The sequence below is a fragment of the Pungitius pungitius genome, chromosome 20 (assembly GCF_949316345.1).
Source record: "Pungitius pungitius chromosome 20, fPunPun2.1, whole genome shotgun sequence".
NCBI classification, from domain to species: Eukaryota; Metazoa; Chordata; class Actinopteri; order Perciformes; family Gasterosteidae; genus Pungitius; species Pungitius pungitius.
Window position 1 is genome coordinate 2,788,976 of NC_084919.1, and position 19,428 is coordinate 2,808,403.

At 48.5% G+C, this 19,428-nt stretch overlaps 1 protein-coding gene across 1 annotated transcript; it reads left to right on the plus strand.

Moving 5' to 3' along the window:
- Positions 1-339: 339 nt before the first annotated feature.
- On the plus strand, positions 340-16,819 carry ppp2r5cb (protein phosphatase 2, regulatory subunit B', gamma b). The gene is given in 17 exon segments (XM_037448966.2): positions 340-466; positions 887-946; positions 2,692-2,857; positions 9,888-10,087; positions 12,705-12,815; positions 12,962-13,054; positions 13,132-13,262; positions 13,370-13,429; positions 13,540-13,648; positions 13,747-13,800; positions 14,104-14,274; positions 14,412-14,539; positions 14,677-14,778; positions 14,922-14,994; positions 15,317-15,433; positions 15,708-15,770; positions 15,772-16,819. Coding segments are annotated over 17 exon segments (1,737 nt in total). The 5' UTR covers positions 340-439; the 3' UTR covers positions 15,844-16,819.
- Positions 16,820-19,428: the final 2,609 nt, after the last annotated feature.

A 19,428-nucleotide genomic window follows, 5' to 3' on the forward strand; every position in this document is an offset into this window, starting at 1 on the left:
TTCCAGGCCCAGGAAGAGCTTCTTCCCCTCAGCTGTGCCTATTAAACACTGAACCCCCGTGTGAGGGACGTTCAGCAAGAACGCACTTTATTTAAATTCCAAAAGTATCGTGTATGAATCACCTAAAGCGTTTTTTGTTGGTATTTTTTGCACTCCTCGTTCCATGCCAACCAGTCTGCATTATAACACGTGATTAGCGGTCCCGCGTGCTGTAATGCCCCTCTCTCACCGACAGGGGGCGCCCACCGAGCGTATAAACCATGAGCCGGTGAAGTCAGCTGACTGACAGCAGCCAATCACAGGCCGAGGACAGGCCGAACCCTTTCAGTTTTGCTGCCTTAAGAGTTGTCAAAGGTTTTTTCTTCTTCTTTTTTTAAGGGGGTGGGGGGGCTGGTTGTGGAATATCCGAAAGGGGAGCAAGGGCGGCAACGGTGGTACGATGCCGAATAAAACGAAGAAAGACAAGGTGAGTTTGAGAACCGTCCAAAGAGGGTTTCACGACGGTTTCCGGACAAACCGGCGTCTATAACTAGACGTTTATTAACACAGTTGACTACCAGCGAAGTGTCCCGGTAACGTTAGCAAACCGGCGATGAGCACCAGCTAGCCGCTACATGGCGTGTACAGTACAGCCCTGGTACCCAGGGGGCGGGCGGGGGGGTCAGACGGTGTGTGGTTTTTAATGCACATGTTACGTTTGATTAATGAGTGTTTTAAAGCGTGTGCCCGTGGTGCCTGCCATGGACCGGTGTAACAGGAACAGACCGCTCGCGGTGTTAAACGGGATAGCGAGAGCGCGCGTGCTATATTTAGCGCTGTTTTTTTTTTTTTTGCACGGTGGGGTTCCCTTGACTTGTTTATTAACCGTTATGCGTTTTCCCTGCAGGAGTCCCTAAAGTCTGGCAAAGCAGCAAAGGGTGGAGGACAAGAGAACTCTGAACACGAGGTAACTTTATTTTTAAATTTTTTTTTAATGGAATCTTTCATGACTTTCATCTCACACAAGTTACAATGTCACTGATATTGCTGATATAGCTATAAAATGCATTATCAGTGAAGTGACACAATTAATCAATAAGCCAAACCACCCCTACATTATCAGTGTCTAACACTGCCTTGCAGACATTTTTATGGCATGCATTTAATAATTCATTTCATTCAGTATTAATATACCTCACATTTTCTAATGTGCAATTTCTGATATTTTGCACCATGTTGTAAATGCACGTCTTTGTGCTTTCCGTCCACCCATTTCACACCCGTAAAACCAGAAGACAGAGAAACTAGCTTCATACCGAGCCAATCAGAAATGTCATTTAATAATTTATTTCAGCTCGCAGTATGTGTCACCTAGCGAGATCCTATTGTCCTATTGGCCTGTGCACTGTGACACGAGGCGACCCGACTGTCATTGTCCTATTGGTATGTCCGTCGGTTACGTGCCAAAAAAATGAATGTCTCAAGTCTTCAAGTGGTCCGCTGACAACGTTCTAATCGACGAGTTTGATCAGATTTTATTGGCAAGAAAGATTAGTAAGCTGTAATTCGGCAAAAACAAAAACGTCTACAGGGCTTGTGCGTCAGAAGTGAACCGACACCTCTGTCGCCAAGTTGAATCAAAAGCTTCGGCCCAAATCTACACATTTACTCTGTTGTAATAAATCGGTAAAACATGGCGGTAGCTTGACTAGCCTTTGACCCTTTCGCTTGCAATCTGGATCGGGTCACATCGGGATAAGCGAAAGGGTTTGTTTCTGCTTCAACACTACAAACATTGTGTCTGTGTGAATCATTAACTCTACTTGTACAGGTGCACGGTTTGCTTTCAGATTGATTGCATCTGTTAACAAAGAACCCCCCCCCTTTACAGTCAGATTTTTCCCATGACTTCTGTGATCACCATGTAAACATCTCTGAGCTGCTACGGAAAAGATTCAACTGTCTCTGTTCATCAAAGAACTGGACACTTTGGCGAGGAGGGGGAGGGGGGAGCAGCTGGCATCTACTAGTGCAGCAAAGCGGCGTCCTCCTCTTCCCTAGACATCTAATATTTATATTGTTAGTGCTGCTGACCACCTGTTTGTATTTCAGTGTCCGATGTAACACACGGCACCAGTTGGCTGTAATAAAGAAATGCACAGGGTCTTGACTCAAAGCAGTTGGCCGTTTCCTCATTTTTAAAGCCCATTTAAAAGGCGGAACGTTGTAGATTTGTACCAATTATGTCGGCATTTAACCAGAAAATCCCATCGGACAGATGTTTCTGCTTCAGTTTAATGAATTTACAAGTGGAATAGTTAATTCCTATCCGGGTATTACATGAATATATATAATCTGGTTCCAAGTAGAGCCGCATTACCCTTCGTTACTGGACAGCTTGCTGGGGGCCCGGCTCTTTTAGCTGCCGTCTTGCAGCGCTGCAGACGGCCACCAACTCCAGCCGGGGCTTAACCGGGTTGAATAATTCTCCCGTGACTCAGAGCGCCGCAGCTCCCCCCGCAGTAAGCTCTGTGCCGTCAGGTGGATGTTGATGAATGGATCCCAGCAGGCAGGTAGAATCCCCCCCCCCCCTCATTCACTTGATTCGACATGATTTATTTTTTCAAATCGAAACAGCCAGCTGAAAGACCCCAGGAGACACTTGTTGTACGCTTCGGTGTCGATGATGTGGGGTTTTTGGCTTGTTTTCAGCAGAGCGCCAACAGGAAGGCGGGCAACAACGTTCCTCCCACCACTCAGCTGCTGAAGGGGAAGCAGCCAGGTTCCCAGACTCCCGTCAAGAAGGACAAGAGGCCGAGCTCCTCTCGTTTCAGCTTGAGCAACAACCGGGAGCTGCAGAAACTGCCCGCTTTCAAAGGTATTTACCGGGGGGGGGGGGGGGGGGGAGATCACTGAATGCTGCCATCTAACGCTGAAACATGCTACCCAGTGCTGGTAGGGGGGGGGGGTTCTCCTCGTTCCTGATTCTAGTTCAGCTGCTCTTCCAGGCTCATGTTCGCGGACTTGTAGGCAAAAATGATGAACTAATGATGTTTTGAAACCTGATTTTTAAAAACTAAAGATGTGTCCCGGAAGTGGTGCACAGAGCAGAATACATGCACATGTAGACGTGCACGCCCTTATCTTTCCATGAACATCCCTCGCCGCATCTCTCGCCGTGGAGCCGAGCCGATCGTGGCGTTACACAATACATGGCGACATACAGAGGGTGCGCGTGGACTTTGTGATGGATTTAACCCAAGCGTCTATATTTAGTAGTAATCTAGAGATGAAGCTTTAATTCCGTGGTGCGCGTGTTTTTAGGATTTTGCCGGTGACCGGCCCGTACTGCTCCTCCTTCTCCAGCCCTCCTTTTTAACGAAGAGAGAAATATTGATATTTACTTTGATTACTAACCTACCAGCACAGCACCAGATGGAAAAGCAAGGAGTGGGCATTGCCGCTGGGCCTGTGGGCACACTAGTTTAGCCTCCGTGTGTGTGTGTGTGTGTGTGCGCGTGCATGAATACACACAATGTGGTCAGCTGCCTTGTCCCAGCACAATCCTTGTGTAACGTGGCAGGGTGCTGAAAACAAACCACCGTGCATGAATAAAAGGTTATTAAAGTACATTTTTATAGAGAGATGTTGCGGATGAGAGTGGAAAGAAATCCAGGAACTCTGTGGGACACAATAAATAGTTCAACGTCTGGGGAATAATCAAAACTTTTTAAAGTGATGCGCTTTTAAAAAACGTTTTGTAGCGAGTGATATGTTCCCCGATGACTTTTACCTCCACCCAGCCAAACCGAGCTGGAAGCTTTGCCAGGCGGTTTTAGGGAGGAGAATGACCAAACGATACGTCCCTCAGTGGCAAGTCTGCATCGCCGTTTTACTTCCCCCAGCATCTGTGTTCGGCAGCGCGTCAGTTAAACCGTCTTTTTGGTCCAAAGACGTCGGGGTGATCTCCTTTCTGCATGAAGCATCGGTCTCCCGGGCTTTGTTGCCCCCTGCTGGTTCCTCAAGCAGAGGAGTCGACTTCATGTCGATGAACTGGAACAAACATTACAGTTGTCGCGATGTATTTAGGAACCCCCCCCCCCCCCACCCCACCATGAACATGCAATGCAAACAAACCACCGATTTGTTCTGTTGTGCAGATAAAGGCAATACTGTGTTTACGGTTTTAACATTCCTAGTAACACACACTATACAAGTGTCCCATATTCCAACTTTCACTAATATTTTTAAACTACAATAATTACTTAACCCATTATTCTAATAGTTTGGTTTTAAAATGATTAGTTTTCCATGGATGCCGGTTAATGTCATTTAACCAAGAGTTGTTCGGCTACGCGATGAAGACGAGTCTCTTGTCTTGTTTGCGCACAATAAGTGACAGGAATATGACACACTTCCTTCTGGTCCGCCGGAGCGGCCTTCAGCTGTTGACGGCGTCATCGACCACAGAAAGCGAGCTGTGAAAATGCAGCTTCTACAGTTTTTTCATTTCAGAGGATAGAAAAGGAAATGAGACCTGCGCCCAGATGTTGAATCTCATACTCGTGAAACGCAAGGTGTCTGCAACACTCACAATGAGTGTCGCCTGCAGAGTCTGTAATATAAATGTTCTTTGTGTACATCTTAGAATATAAATAATTCTTTTTTTTAAATATAATATTATATATATATATATATATATATAAAAACCATTGTGGGTAATTACTCAAAGCAGGATGCCAAAGGGCAAGGCGGCTTTCAGGGACGGGTTTCCTGCAGGTGGTCAAAGGAAAGAACCCCCCCCCCCCCCCACCTCATGACAGCAGCTTCCTTTTTCAAGCATCCCTCGTAAAGAGAAACCTCAACACCAACCCCCCCCCCCCCCAACTTTCGATTTAACTTTTTTTGCTCTCAACGCTTTGTCATGACTCTTTTTAAAGCGCGGCCTTTAAAGTAATCGACTGGTCTCCGGTGACCTCGTATGATCTGCTCCGCCAGCAGAGCAGGGTGGAGCTCTGTTTCAGACACGCGGAGCAGCGGGACGTCTCTTAATTAGAGCGGATGGGACTTTCCGACGCTGGAAGCCGCTTCGGGGGTGGGGGGGGGGGGGGGGGGGCAACGTTGCGTTCTGGCTTTCTGTTAGAAGGGCCGGGTTTCGATATGGCTTTTTTTTTTTTTTTGTCTCCAAAACAGACAACAGAGCTTCTGAGGGGAGGTCGCCTCGTGACTCGGGAGCATATCGCCAAGAAAGAGGCCTTCTCATTCACCGCCGCACAGAAATGCACCGCTGTCGCGCGGCGTTGGGAGCAGCCGGTGTTTATGTTCTGAGAGGAGACTCGATCACTCTGCCGGGGGGGGGGGGGAAGAAGGGTGAGGAGGACAGTGCTCCTTCTCCTGTGCCTCGCCGCCCAGCCTAGTGGGAAGTCTCTGATGATATTGCCCGAAAAACATATCGACTGCTGAGGGTACAGTTCACAGCCGGCTCGGCTCGGAAGTAAAACGTAGGCGATGTTCAGCGGGGGGCCGCTGCCTATCTGCCTATCTGCCGATCTCTACTGAAAGCGCAGCTGCGCCAGTGAGACCTGGATTCAGGAACATCCAGTCGCACCGGTTGCAGACGCAGGGACCCACTGGGAGGAGCTGTTACGCTCTGTTAGGTGCTGAATACCCAGAATTACAGAAACACAGTAGACTCAAAGATACACTGCTTTCTTTTGGAAGTTTTCCCCAACTCTGTTCTACAATTAAGATTCTTTTAGACCAAAGTTGACTGGTACACTTCTTTGTCCATGCATATAGCATAGAAATTATAAACGGAGGAAGTGTGCGTGTGTGTGTGTGTGTGTGTGTCATTCATTTAGTTGTTTGCAGCTTTGCATAAGCTCAGACACGTCAAAGGTCACTGCGGTATGCATATCCTCGCGCACACACACATGCTTCGGGTGCAGTGGCTGGATGCACACCGTGACCTTTCTACCCGTTAGAAAGGTCAAGTCTTGTCCATCTGGAGATCGACCTGTAGGATTTGGAGACGTTCGTATGTTGAATTCCGCTTTGTGCGTGCGACCGGGCGTCGATTGTGCGTCTTCACTGTGCGCGTGGATTCGCCCTTTTAGCCGCTCTCTGCTCTGTAGACGCAGCTCCGCTCTCTTGCTCGTGCACATCCTGTGTCGCTTGCATCGAGGCTTCCTGCCTTCCTGTTCCTGTCGCGTACACCTGGGGCGCGTCGAGCAAAAACACAATTCCTTCTTTCTTTTTTTTTGGGTGGGGGGCGGGCAGCAGTCTGTCATCCAACTGCAGCGTGTAGTCCATACACCTCTCAGCTGTTTTAATTTGAAGGAGAAGAGGTCATGTCGAAACACGCCCCCGGGGTCACGCATTCTTTGTGCCTGTGGTTTCTTGCGTGTCGTTTTCCGTGTGTCTGAACTTTTATGCGTTGTGTCATTTTGGGCTTTGCTGTCGGGTGCGATCGAGTTCAAGCAGCCTACGTGTGTGTTGGTGGTGGGGGGAGGGGGGGGGGGGTGTATATCCTGGCCTTGTTCTTGTATTTCAATAACAAAACTGGCTAAACTGATTCCAGATCAGTTGTTTGTGCTTTAACACTCAAACAGATGCTCGCTCTCCAATCACAGCACCATCTCCCCCCCTTCCCCTCTACGCCCTCCGCCCACCAGCCAATCCCCTCCCTCATGTTTATTTATTCTGACACTCGGGGGCCCACGTGACCGCGGCCAGCCAACCAGGCGGCTGCAGTGGGGGATGACATCACTTACTAGCTGCTTCCCTCCAGCAGCAGGGGAGCTTCATTTTCTGCTCCGAGTGTTCGTGCTAAAATGGAGGCTGGCTCCTCGCCGTAGCTCGGGCTGCCCTCCTCTCCGCCGTCCACTGCCTCGGCTCACTGATGTTGGCATGCGCTAGAAGCTCCAGTGGGATGGTTCTGGATGCACCGAGCACCAACGGGCCTTTCCAGCCTATGGCCCTCATGCATTTCAGAGGTGAGAACAGGAGATTCTTTTTTTTTTGTTTTTCAGGGGGGGAGATGTCGGGGGGAAAAAAAATTGTGTTTTTTTTTTTTTTTTTTTAGTGTTGGTTTCGGATGACTTTTCTTAAAGTTGCTGCAAGAGTGAGAGCGTTGATCCTCTAAGCGTTGGTGGCATGTGTGTTTTTTGGGGGAGGGGGGGGGGGGCGCATGTCAAAGAGAAAGGGTTTTGTCAAGGCATTGCATAGCTTCGCTTGCTCAGTCACCGAGGGAAGGCAAGACGGTGAGAAGGAGTGTTACTTCTGAGCCTCCCATCCCCCCACGGAGGCTGCTGATGTCATAGGAAGTGATGTCACAGCGTGTGTGTGTGTGTGTGTGTGTGTGTGCGCCGCGTTGTATACGAGGATCTGGTGTCGGCTGAATCTCGTTCACGTCGAATGTCCAGTAGGCTCCGGAGTTCCGGTCCACTGGGACAAGCTGGCTAGCTCAATGCTAACAGTATCTCCGAATGAGTCCTTTTTAGTGCAACGTCAAATGCAAGTGTTTGTGCGTGTAGTGTTGATATTAATACACCTTTCCGACGTGTCTGTGTACATTCAGCATTGAAGGGGTGTTAATACACACGCGCGCTGCCTTTTGCATCTGACACAGAATGTGCACAAAGCGTTTTATTAATCAGTCAATCATGAAATATTCACCAGCACACGTCGCAGGGATTTGATGTGCGGCCTCTGGAGCAATGTGTGTGTCTCCGAAGCCTCGGTTTCCTGTGCGCACGCCGGAGCCTTTAAGATGAGTAAAGGTCAGCGGCCCATCCATGCAGAGGGAGGAGGAGGAGGGGGGGGGGGGCGGCGTGTGTGATGTCTGCAGGGGCCTGTTGTGTGACCCGGAGACCTCTTGGCTCTCTGATGAGGCTGATGAGATGAGGTGCTGCTCGATCAAAGCTTAAATATCGCTTGGTAAACTTTCGATTGAAGGACGGACGGTCTTCCATGAGTGAACGAGCAGATCCATGGGAGGGGGGGGGGGGGCTTCTGGGCTGTGCAGGAACATTCAGGTTCAGCAGTTCAGGCCTCCTCCTCGTGGCTGCTTAAAGTTGCAGCCCCGTTGGAACGGAAGGAGAACAAAAGAATACACTTAGCCGGGCCTTACATAAACCCGAGTTACAAAACCCACCCGGAGGTTTTCCAGGAATGTGATAGCCGGAGCTGGTGGGGGGGGAGGTGGTGGTGGTGGTGGGGGGGGGGGGTGAAGCAAACCGACCGGCTGTTCGACCTTTTTGTTTTGTTGTTGTTGTTGTTGTTGCCGATTCGGTCGATTTACATCCCGTTTGAAAGCCGGTAGTTTCGACTAAGGCAGGGGGGAGGGGGGCGACGGCAAAGTACGATGTCACCGCGAGGCCACTTAACGGACTCGTCGCTCGGATGGAGACTTTGAAACGTTTGGTCCGGGTCACTTGTTCCGCGGCACCGCGCTGCCCCAGAAAACCACAAAGGCCCACGAGCGCCAAGTATTTTTTTTTTTTTATGGTCGATGTGTATAACGGGAGTGAAAAATAAAAATGTGTGTGTATATATATGTAGATATATATATACTATATATATATATGTATGTAGGTAAAATTGGTGCGTTCTGTAGTGCGCGTTGAACAACCGACCTTTTTCACCACTGTCCATCAACTGTGATGAACCAGTGCCGCTCCATCGGTTGCTTCCTCACACAATACATACTGGGAGGGAAAGTGAAGATGAAGCTATTTTAAGTTTTGGGGGAAAATGTAAACGTGTCTTTTTTTTAGAGCATACGTGAGAATATGTAAAGATGATTCATATGTGTCTATTTCCTGTTTCCTGTTAATCTGAGGCTGAAAAACAAGGGAACTTTCAGTCTATTATTTATTTCTCTTTGCATGTACTTTGTTGTGATGTGCCTTTCTTTCTTTTTCTCTCTATTCGCTTTGAGGTTCTACTTTTTCACACACAAACACCAGTGACTCGGACCCTTTAGTGTTCGTTCTGGCCGATCGGTGTCGACTCTCTTTTCCTCCGTCGGGACGAATCCGCAGCGTCAGCAGCCTGCGAGAGACTCCCTCACGGAGTGTTTTTAACACCATCTTCGCTTTCAGTCACTGATCTCCCCCCCACCCCCCCCCCCACGTTGGACCAAAGCGAAATGAGCATTCGTGCCGTTGTTTTGCTTGTTTCTGGCCCGGCTGCTCGTGGCGGCTGACACCCTTCTGCCCTGTGCGAGCGGGGAAAGCCGCCCCTCCCCCCCTCCCCCCCTCCCCAACCCCCCCCCAGCTGGTCCTGCTGGTCGCTCCCCTGCTCCTCGCTCACGGGGCAGCCCCCCCCCCCCCGGAGTATATTTGGATGGGAATATTTCAAGCTGATAACACACCTTCTGTGACGTAACATTGGTGTAATTATGGCACTGGCTATTCTCTGGTGGTGTTTATTTGATTGCGTATCACGTCGAGTGGAGGATTTGTTGAGAACAGCCGGCGATGATTCATTCCACGCAGGACGGAGACTCATTGACGCCGAAGCCTGTAGTGGCTACAGAAACGTGTCGGGATTTCTGAGTAGCGAGTTAGCGGAGCCTCTGCATCATTGATGGAGTGAATGACGGTGTCTTTTTAAAAGACTGAATTATTGATTACCCGTTACTACATGAACTCCAGTAGAAGAATCGGAATAACCCTGGGAGCAGTTCTTCATCCTTATGACCAATGTTTTATAATTTCTATTTATAATAACTCACTGTGTAAACTTGATTTCTTTAAGAAAACTCACCTCGCTTCCCCATTTTCACCAAAATCCAACTATTTCAAATACTTCCTCCACGTTTTTGAGACCGCGATCGGCACATGCTGCCGTTGTGTTTCTAAAAGTTTTTTTTTTTGTTTTTTTTTTTGCGTGTCGTCCCGCAGACGTCCCCCCCGCCGACCAGGAGAAGCTGTTCATCCAGAAGTTGCGGCAGTGCTGCGTCCTCTTCGATTTCATCTCGGACCCGCTGAGCGACCTGAAATGGAAGGAGGTGAAGCGGGCGGCCATCAGCGAGATGGTGGAGTACATCACCCACAACAGGAACGTCATCACGGAACCCATCTACCCGGAGGTGGTTCACATGGTGAGGGAGCGGTGTTTCCTTTAATTCAAGAATAAAAGGTGTATTTAATTTGCTTCACAACGACGCAGGATGTTGTTCTTAAGCTGCTGATTGAAAGCATCCGTTTCAGAGTTCTTTGGGACGGTGGGGGTTCAATTTTTCATATTTTATTTGTACAGTCAGGTTACGGAAGATCAAACCTTAAAAGCAACAATAGTGAGAAACAAAAACATCACATGTTCACATGTCATCTTTAAAATGTCTTTAATAAGAGAGGCAGTGGCACTAATCACCTTGTTTTTCTGGTTTGTCTGGTTCCTGTTCTCTATTAAGGGAGCTAATCACATCACCACCGATAAAGGCCGCTCATACTTTAAATAGTTAATTGGATGGAAAGCAGTGGCTCGGCCTACGTGGTAATGCAATCTTGCAGCCTGTGTTCGATATAACTCATGCATAGGTCACGTGTAGCCGCTTTACTGTACATTTGTTATGAAGGTCGCGGCCTGGACGCGTCCGCCGCGCGCAAGTTTGCGCTCTCACGAGCCGAATTTGAAAGCCTTTGATTTGACGAATCAAAGACCGGACTCGACGACCGCGCTGCGGACCATTAAGGCGCCAATTGATCAGCGCAGCGGAAAATGCAACACGGCTTCCAGATCTGCATGAAAATCCACTCTTATTCCTGACCCTCTTAAAAGGCTCTTTGAAGCCCCTGACGGCTTTGATCACCGTCAGAGTACAAAGAGATTGACACGACTAACTCTTTTCTTTCGTGTGTGTGTCAGTTAGGGTGTGTGTGGGTTAGGGTGTGTGTGTGTGTGTGTGTGTGTTGAGGCCGGACGCATCATTCCTCCCTCCTAAAGCCTCTTTGTTTGATGCCTTGGCGTTCGAGCTTCAGAGCAATATTTTGGCAGGCCTTGGGATGACATGTGGTTGTTCCATTAGTCCCATTCTCCTGAGGGGGGGGGTGAGATGGTTTCTGCTGGGCACATAAACATGACGGGGGGGGGGGGCGGCGGTTTGACCTCTGCTTGACTGTCTTGAGTGTGCCGTCTTGAATACGAGGAGGCTCTGAGGGAGAGTAGTTTGGGGGGGGGGGTGATGGGGGCCGTTCCACCGTGGGTTCATAGCGCCATTCATTCTTTGTCAGAAGGGAAATGGAACATTTTTGAGGGCCGATGATGACGATGGAATTCGTGCGGCCTAAATTCCGTATTTCTCCAGTGTTGTTATGTCTCTTGGATCATTCTAGTGGAATGAGTGAAGCCGGTGATGAACCAGGGTGCCATGGCTACACAGCACGATTTCACTTTTAGTTTCCCTGGGATTTCTGCATTTAAATAGCTGACGTATGTCTCCCCGTTTCAGTTCATTTTCATTTCCTAGCAAAGTTGTTGAAAACAGCCCGTTGATTGTTCGATGTAAGGGACGAGTTAGTCATTGTGCACAGCATTTGCTTGTCAAATACTCTCTGTTTGCATGGGTTTCTTTGTTGTGTTGTATACAAGGCGTAATGCAGCCTGAGGGGCTGGTGGTGTAATCGGCCTCACTGGCACCGATCAAAAGCGGCCACTCATAGATTTAGACTTGACGTGTTATTTTTCTGTCTCTGCGTGATGTCTGAAGAACACCTAGAAGGAGTTTCATCACATGTGTCATTACATTTCTTACTGACTTGGACTCGAGGATGAACTCATTAGAATTTGGTGCTTGAGGGTCACAAAACACATTTTTCGCCCACAACTCAAGAATTAAAATTCTAATTGGGACAATGTCACACCAATGACTTACGGGGTCAAAGTAAAAAGTGATCTTTTGTCTTTTTTGAAGCACAGTGGGTGTAAACGGCAACTTGACTAGTCGGCGCGAAGCGTCATTTTAGTTTGTCAACTATCTGTCAACTTGAACATGATCAAATGTGGCCTTATTTACTTTGTCTTTATTTATTTTGGCTTTGATTTGTCGAGGTTTGATATCGGGCCCGTTCCACGATCTGCCTGCTCATTTACATTTACTGTGTTAGAATTTGTTTTATATATGGCATTGTAAAACTCCATTAATAATTCATAGGTTCAGAAAATGTCATGGATGAAAACTCTAAATATTTTTTGAGGAAAAAAAAAATTGGGGGGGAAAAAGGTAAAATATGTAGTCAATAAAAGTAATTTTAAAAAATCTAAATAAATGGTGGATTTAAAAAATAAAAACATTTCAAAAAAAATATTCAAAATGTTATGTTGAAAAATAAAGTAAAGTATGTTTGATAAAAAATATATTTTTTTTAAGTCAAACAATATTACGTCAAAAAATGTTGCAAACATTGTAGTTCAAAAGGTGTTCAAAATATTTTGGGTAAAAAATGTTTTTGGAAAAAAGTAATGTTTTAAAAAATATTCAAAGAATGTTTTTTTCCTTTTTTTATATTTAAAAGTCATGGGGAAAAAAATATTAGTTTGAATATGTAAATCAAAAAAAGTAATTTTTATTTTTACAACTTTTTTTTTAATTTAAATATATTGGGTTGAAAAAGTCTAAATATCTTGGGTCAACAAATGTACAAAATAGTCAAATGTTAGTGACGACTGCCATACTTTTGTCCCCTGAGTGATCTCTCTCCCCCCCCCCCCCCCCACAGTTTGCTGTGAATATGTTCAGGACGTTGCCGCCGTCATCAAACCCCACCGGTGCCGAGTTTGACCCAGAGGAAGATGAGCCCACGCTAGAGGCCGCATGGCCACATCTACAGGTACACACACACACACACACACACACACACACACACACACACACACACACACACACACACACACACACACACCTCTAAACCGGTCCTATTAAATCCACACATCTGTTGCTTTCCCTCGGCGTGACCCCGTCTTTCTCCTCCCGCAGCTCGTCTATGAATTCTTCCTGCGGTTCTTAGAGTCACCTGACTTTCAACCAAACGTAGCCAAAAAGTATATCGACCAGAAGTTTGTAATGCAGGTGAGCGCGCGTCGCCGCACACGTCTGTCGCTGTGAACCCTCCCGCGGTGCTCAGTGACCTCTTCTCTTGTGCTCAGCTCTTGGACCTGTTTGACAGCGAGGACCCCAGAGAGAGAGACTTTTTAAAGACCACTCTGCATCGCATCTACGGCAAGTTCCTGGGCCTGCGAGCGTACATTAGGAAACACATTAATAACATATTTTATAGGTGAGTGAGACTTGGGCGCGTTGCCGACGCGGCGTCACTATGTAATGAGTGTTTTTTTTAATCAAATGCACGTCTGTGATTTGTCGGCGTGTTGCTGTATTTCTCAGGTTCATTTATGAGACCGAACATCATAATGGAATAGCAGAATTACTGGAAATATTAGGCAGGTAAGAAACCTTTCTCATCTTAATGCCTCGGGTGCTTTTAAAAAAAAAAAAATGGTTTTCAGTATTTAAACGGTCTCTCGCGTTCCTTCTGACGGCCGCTCTCTCCGCAGCATAATCAACGGCTTCGCGCTGCCTTTGAAAGAAGAGCACAAGATATTCCTGCTGAAGGTCCTGCTGCCGCTGCACAAGGTCAAGTCTCTCAGCGTGTATCACCCACAGGTAACCCGCTTCCTCCCGTCTCCGAGGCGCTGCGCCGCCTCCGCCGCGAGTCCCTCGTTCTAATGATGGGGTTGTCTCTCTCTCTCTCTCTCCTGTAGCTGGCTTACTGTGTGGTCCAGTTCTTAGAGAAGGATAGCACCCTCACAGAGCCGGTAAGATGTCATTCATGAACGTTATGGCGGTAACGGAGTCTAGCTTTTATGATGCGTCTATACTCGCTACACTTGTTGTGTCATTCTAAATCTCACCAAAGCGCATTAGAGCTTATTTAGATGCACAATGAGTGAAGGGGGAGGGAAGGAGGGAACGTTTCCTCGCTAAGGGATTTCGGTACGAGACACGGGAAAACAAACTTGATCTGATCCCGGGGGGGGGGCGGCGAGTAAAACCGCATCCAAACACCAGTTGTGCATACCTGGGTTCCCCCTCACCAACGCTGGCGTCCCTCTCCCCAGACGGTCATGGCTCTGTTGAAGTATTGGCCCAAGACCCACAGTCCAAAAGAGGTGATGTTCCTCAACGAGCTGGAGGAGATCCTGGACGTCATCGAGCCCTCGGAGTTCGTCAAAGTCATGGAGCCCCTCTTCCGACAGCTGGCCAAGTGTGTGTCCAGCCCGCACTTTCAGGTCCGACATCCACCGCAGCACACACACACACACACACACACACAGACGCACACACACAGACGCACACACACAGGCGACATTCAGTGACCCCCCCCCCCCCCCCCCCCTCCCCCGTTATAAACCCGCTGCACTCTCAGGTGGCGGAGCGAGCTTTGTACTACTGGAACAACGAGTACATCATGAGCCTCATCAGTGACAACGCCGCCAAGATCCTGCCCATCATGTTCCCGTCCCTCTACCGCAACTCCAAGACCCACTGGAACAAGTGAGTGCCCCCCCCCCCCCCCCCTCCCCCCGCAGACCAGGGACCTCGCGCTATCGAAGCTGGGGCCCCCCCCGGCCGCATAGACTGGGGGGGCCCCGTGTAGGGAGGACTAAACGGTGACGGTTGTGTCTCTGCAGGACGATCCACGGGTTGATCTACAACGCTCTGAAGCTCTTCATGGAGATGAACCAGAAGCTGTTTGACGACTGCACCCAGCAGTTCAGGGCCGAGAAGAGCAAGTAAGTCCCGAGCGTTCACATCTCAATTCCTAGGTGCAGCTTTCTGGTCTTTTTTTGTGTTATTCATCAAAGTGGTAAAAATACGATCTGTGTCTCTAATGATTGTTTTATTTATTTTCTTTTTCTTTCTTTTTTTTTATCAGAGAAAAAGCCAAATGGAAAGAGAGAGAAGAAGCCTGGCTGAAGATTGAGAATCTTGCGAAGTCGAACCCACAGGTGTGCAGAGAAACTCTTATTTATTTATTTATTTATTATAAAGCTTTTAGTGAAGCTCCAAATGTCGCCATTTCCCAATAACTTGTGTAAATGATTCCTCTGATGAAACCAGTTGACCTTTTTCCAGCGAACACTGTGAGCACCGCAGTGAAAATATGGGGTTTGAACGGCTAAGCGCTAACAAAAAGGCATTGCGGCAGGATTATTCCATCCGATAGAGCCCCCCCCCCCCCCCCCCCCTCCGATAGAGCCCCCAGGTCAGGTGGAAAAAACCCTTTTATTTTTAGCGTGGTGCTAAATCCGGCCCGGTCTCCCTGCACAGTTCCTGGTGTACGTGGACTCGAGGGGCCCGAGCTGTCCCACGGACACGGAGGCCGACGGGCCGCTGCTCCACGACGCCGCCACGCTCAAGAGAGCCGTGGAGGAGGAGGCCACGCAGGTAGGGCGCGTGGCGTGGCGGTGGATACTGTGTGCGCGCCCCCCCCCCCCCCCCCCCCCCCCCACCCCCCCCCCCCCCCGCGGGTCTCACCCGCTGCATCGTGGCTGATGGTTTAACCGTATCCATGAGTAAATTCACCGTGCCACCGGCTACATTTGAGGCCATTTCCCGTAAAGTTGAACCTGTCCCATCAGCCCCGTGTGGTCACTTCCTGTCACGGCGTGCTCTTCACTTAGTTTTTTTTTTTTTTTTTTTCTTGTCTCCGTGTGTCCAGATCCAGAACGAGCAGCGGCGGGAGCGCCCGCTGATGAGGAGGAAGTCGGAGCTGCCCCGGGACATCTGCAACCGTCACGGCCTTGGAGCTGCACCGGAGAGCCGACGAAATGTTGACGACTCATGACGGCCACTAAGAGACCCCCCCCCCCCCCCCCTCCCCCCCCACCCCTCCCCTACCTACCTGCCTACCACCACCAGATCCACCATAAACCATCAGCAGCATCCACAGAGGAACCGCAGCGCGACAGCAGAGCTCTGGTACCCGAGTCCAGCACAAGCACAGAAGTGAACAGTCCCACCTGACGCAGGAAATGCCCCCCCCCCCCCCCCATCGTCACTCGCGGCCCCCGAACCGCACCCGACAGACTGTCGTTAAATCGCTTTATTCTGTTCATTTTTGTTTTTGCTCTCCACTGGTTGGTTTTCGGGGCGCTGTGCCGCCCCCCTCTGGTCATTTCTCTCAGGTGTTCCGTTCAGTCTTCTCTTCTTTGTGGATGTCAGGTGCTTGTAAAAAAAAAAATAATAATAATAATAATGAGCCTTCTCAGTTCCAGAAGAAAAAAAAAAAAGAAGTAAAAAGCTTCAGTTGATAAGAAAATGTCAGTAGTTTCTATATATATTTAATAAGTATAATTCTCATAACAATACAACTAGATGGCTGTTTATATTTTATTTTTTCCTACATAGTATATTAGGAGCTCCTCTCAGAGTGAAATACACGTCTTCTCTGTATAAACGCTCTGTTTGAAGCTGGCTTTTTTTTCTCCATCAGCCGTGAAGATTGTTGTGGCGATCAAACTTTCCTCCGAAGGTTCTCGGCACCAAACGTCTCATTCATTTAGTTCCTTTTGGTTAAAACAGAAAAACCCTTGATGGATGGGGGGGGGGGGGGGGCGCAGTGATCACTCTTTCTGCTCTCCTCAAGCCAGACCCTTCCGTTCATAGAAGACGCGTTGGTCTGCTCCTCAGACGGGTGCGGTGGGTGTGGAGAGGTCCATCGTCAGCCTTTCTTCTCACAGTGCCTTTCACAGTCTCACCGGGACGTTCTTGCTCAACCGAGAATTGAGTGGCGTCGTCGACTCAAAACGCCACACACACACACACACACACTCACAAAAACAAACCGCTATGATGGTCGCACCAGGAAAGAACGAACCGCTCGTCCTCCCTCCCCATGCCTACAAAGCCCCCTCCCGGCCGATGAAGCTCTTCCTGGTTACACTTGAAAAGAAGACGGTCAAAGCACGGCAACAAAGTAGAGAATCGAAATCTGAGTCTGTCTGTCTGTCGGGGGGGGGGGGGTCCACGGAGAGGACATCAGTTTTCATTACGCTCTCCCACCGTTTAATTCGTTGATTTGTACCATTGTCCCCCCCCGCCCCGCCCTGTTTGATCTGCTCCCTTCTTCCTTTGCCTGCAGAACCTCTTGTCAGTGTTTCAACTGAATGTGCAAATTGTAAATAATACCAATAATACTACTGCAGCCGTTCATGTCTGTCTGGAAGGACGTTCACGGTGGGGGGGGGGCAGTTCTTTGGAGCGCTCTTTTATTGCTTTGTGTCTTTCTCGTTGAAATGAATGAAGTGTCCTTTTGGTACACATCTCATACTAAACAGCTTCATCTGATATTGTACATATAATGTACTTTTATTCCATTAAATGGTAGGTTTCATATTTTGTACCAACCCCCCCCGACCCCCCCTCGTGTACAGAATCCAGAGGTTATCACCTGCAGACGGTTGGTCGACACGTGATTTACACTTAGAAACGTCGAGCATTTGGATCGTTTTTTTTATCGATTTGTAATCTGACATGTTTTTGTTTTGTCGAGACTCCACATCCATGATTTGTGTGCGCTTTTATCCAAATCTCCAGTGGTGTACATCTATCTATATACTGCAAATAAAGAGAACATGTGAGTTTTATATTTTCATCCAAAAAAAAAAAAAAAAAAAGCGAGTTCTGCGAGTCGTCATTGGTCCACGTGGAAGGAGACGAGGAGGAATCATCATGTTTCATTCCACCTTTATACCCATGAAGTAAAAAGTTCTGTCGTATTACATGCAAACATTCTGGCACCAACGTGTTGAATTAAATGCCATTGGACAATATCTGGAGGTCCTTCAGGCAGCCGCCCAGCAGAGGGAAGCAAAGCGCCAACATGCTTTTAAAGAGTCTCGTTATCCTTTAACATGTTGGAGATCTGGTGCTCACGTCTACACCAGAAGAGTTCTACTGAATCCAGAGGTACCTCTGCCTTTAAATGAAGCTTACGTTGTAGTTTAAAGACAAATCCATGCTGTGACCATCTAAATTTCCCTCTTTTTTTTTTTGTAATTGTGTAATTTGCAAATATTTAGACCTATAATTTTGAAAAGCGGGGACAGTCAGTTTGAACACATCGACTTGATTATCTCGCTATCTTCAAATGACAACGCTTGTGTTCGCAATATCAATGTTATGGGAAAAAAAACAAAAAAACAGTCCTATTGAGTTTTTTCTTTTCTTTTTTCACAGTACAATTAGGACCCAGCAGGCTGTTAATAAGCTGTTGCCAGACGCAGCTATTCACATTTTGGCCCAAAAGCTCTCCAGATCGGCTCCTCTGACGTCACTGAACTCCTTCTATTCACTGGAAGACGCACAGCGATGTCTCTCCTCCCCCCCCAACCCCCCCCCCCCCCCCCCCCCCCCCCTCCACACACTGGTCAGTAAGCTTCCTCTGAACTTGTGCTGCACGTTGGACTTCTGATGGATTTTCCCCCTCGGTGCATTCCTCACATGTTGTCTTTTCGGGGGCCAAACGTCACTCCTCCGGCTAACCGTGAGCGAGGGGACACGCTGGAGCGTAAAAGCACTTTGTTCCTCCCCCAGCGGCGCTAATGAGCCGTCAGTGTGTGTCCCACAAAGAAATAAAAACAGCCCGCCTCGTTATCAACACATTGTGCCCCAATTATCTCAGAGGAAATATTCTTCTGGATGATACATCATTCGTAAACCAAAAACAAACTCCCCCCCCCCCCCTCTCTCGTGAGATGAGGTCACTTGGGTTCGCCTGCGGTCGCTGTGTTGTTGATCTCGATATTTGAAAATAAATCCCACCTCCCCCGGGGGCCCCTCCCGGGGTCCATGCCGCCGAAAAAATAACATATTTCGCGGCAGGAGATGTCAGAACCCGTCGCCATGGAAACAGAGCTAATAAAAATGTTTGGAGCGCCGACCACCTTTGTGACCACATCCAATCAGGACATTACTCTGAAGTGCAGTGCATGTGTCCCTCTGTGTGTGTGTGTGTGTGTGTGTGTGAGAGAGACAGGCAGTCAGGCAGGAAGTGACTCATCACACCACCATCAAATTGGGTTTGAGATGATTCCTCCTTGTAGTCGTTCCTCCTGGATGAAAAACAGGCCCCGGATCCTTCGACTGCTCCTCTCTTGCTCTTTGGGGACTTGGAATCGGGCACCGGAAGGCGTCCCAGACTCAATCAATGCGGAAGTCACACAAAGCACGCTGAAGGGTGACATTCAGCGGCCTGCAGCATGAACGCATTTGTCCAAAAACGCTTGTTCTCGTCCCACTTTTAATAAACGCAGAGTCATCTTTTTGCATGAAAAAAAAACGCCGGCGTTGCTGCAGAACCGCCTGCGAAACATCTGGAGCCCGGAAGCCTGCAGAGATCCCTGCGACCCTCCGGGCTGGTCCCAGACTCACGTGCATTC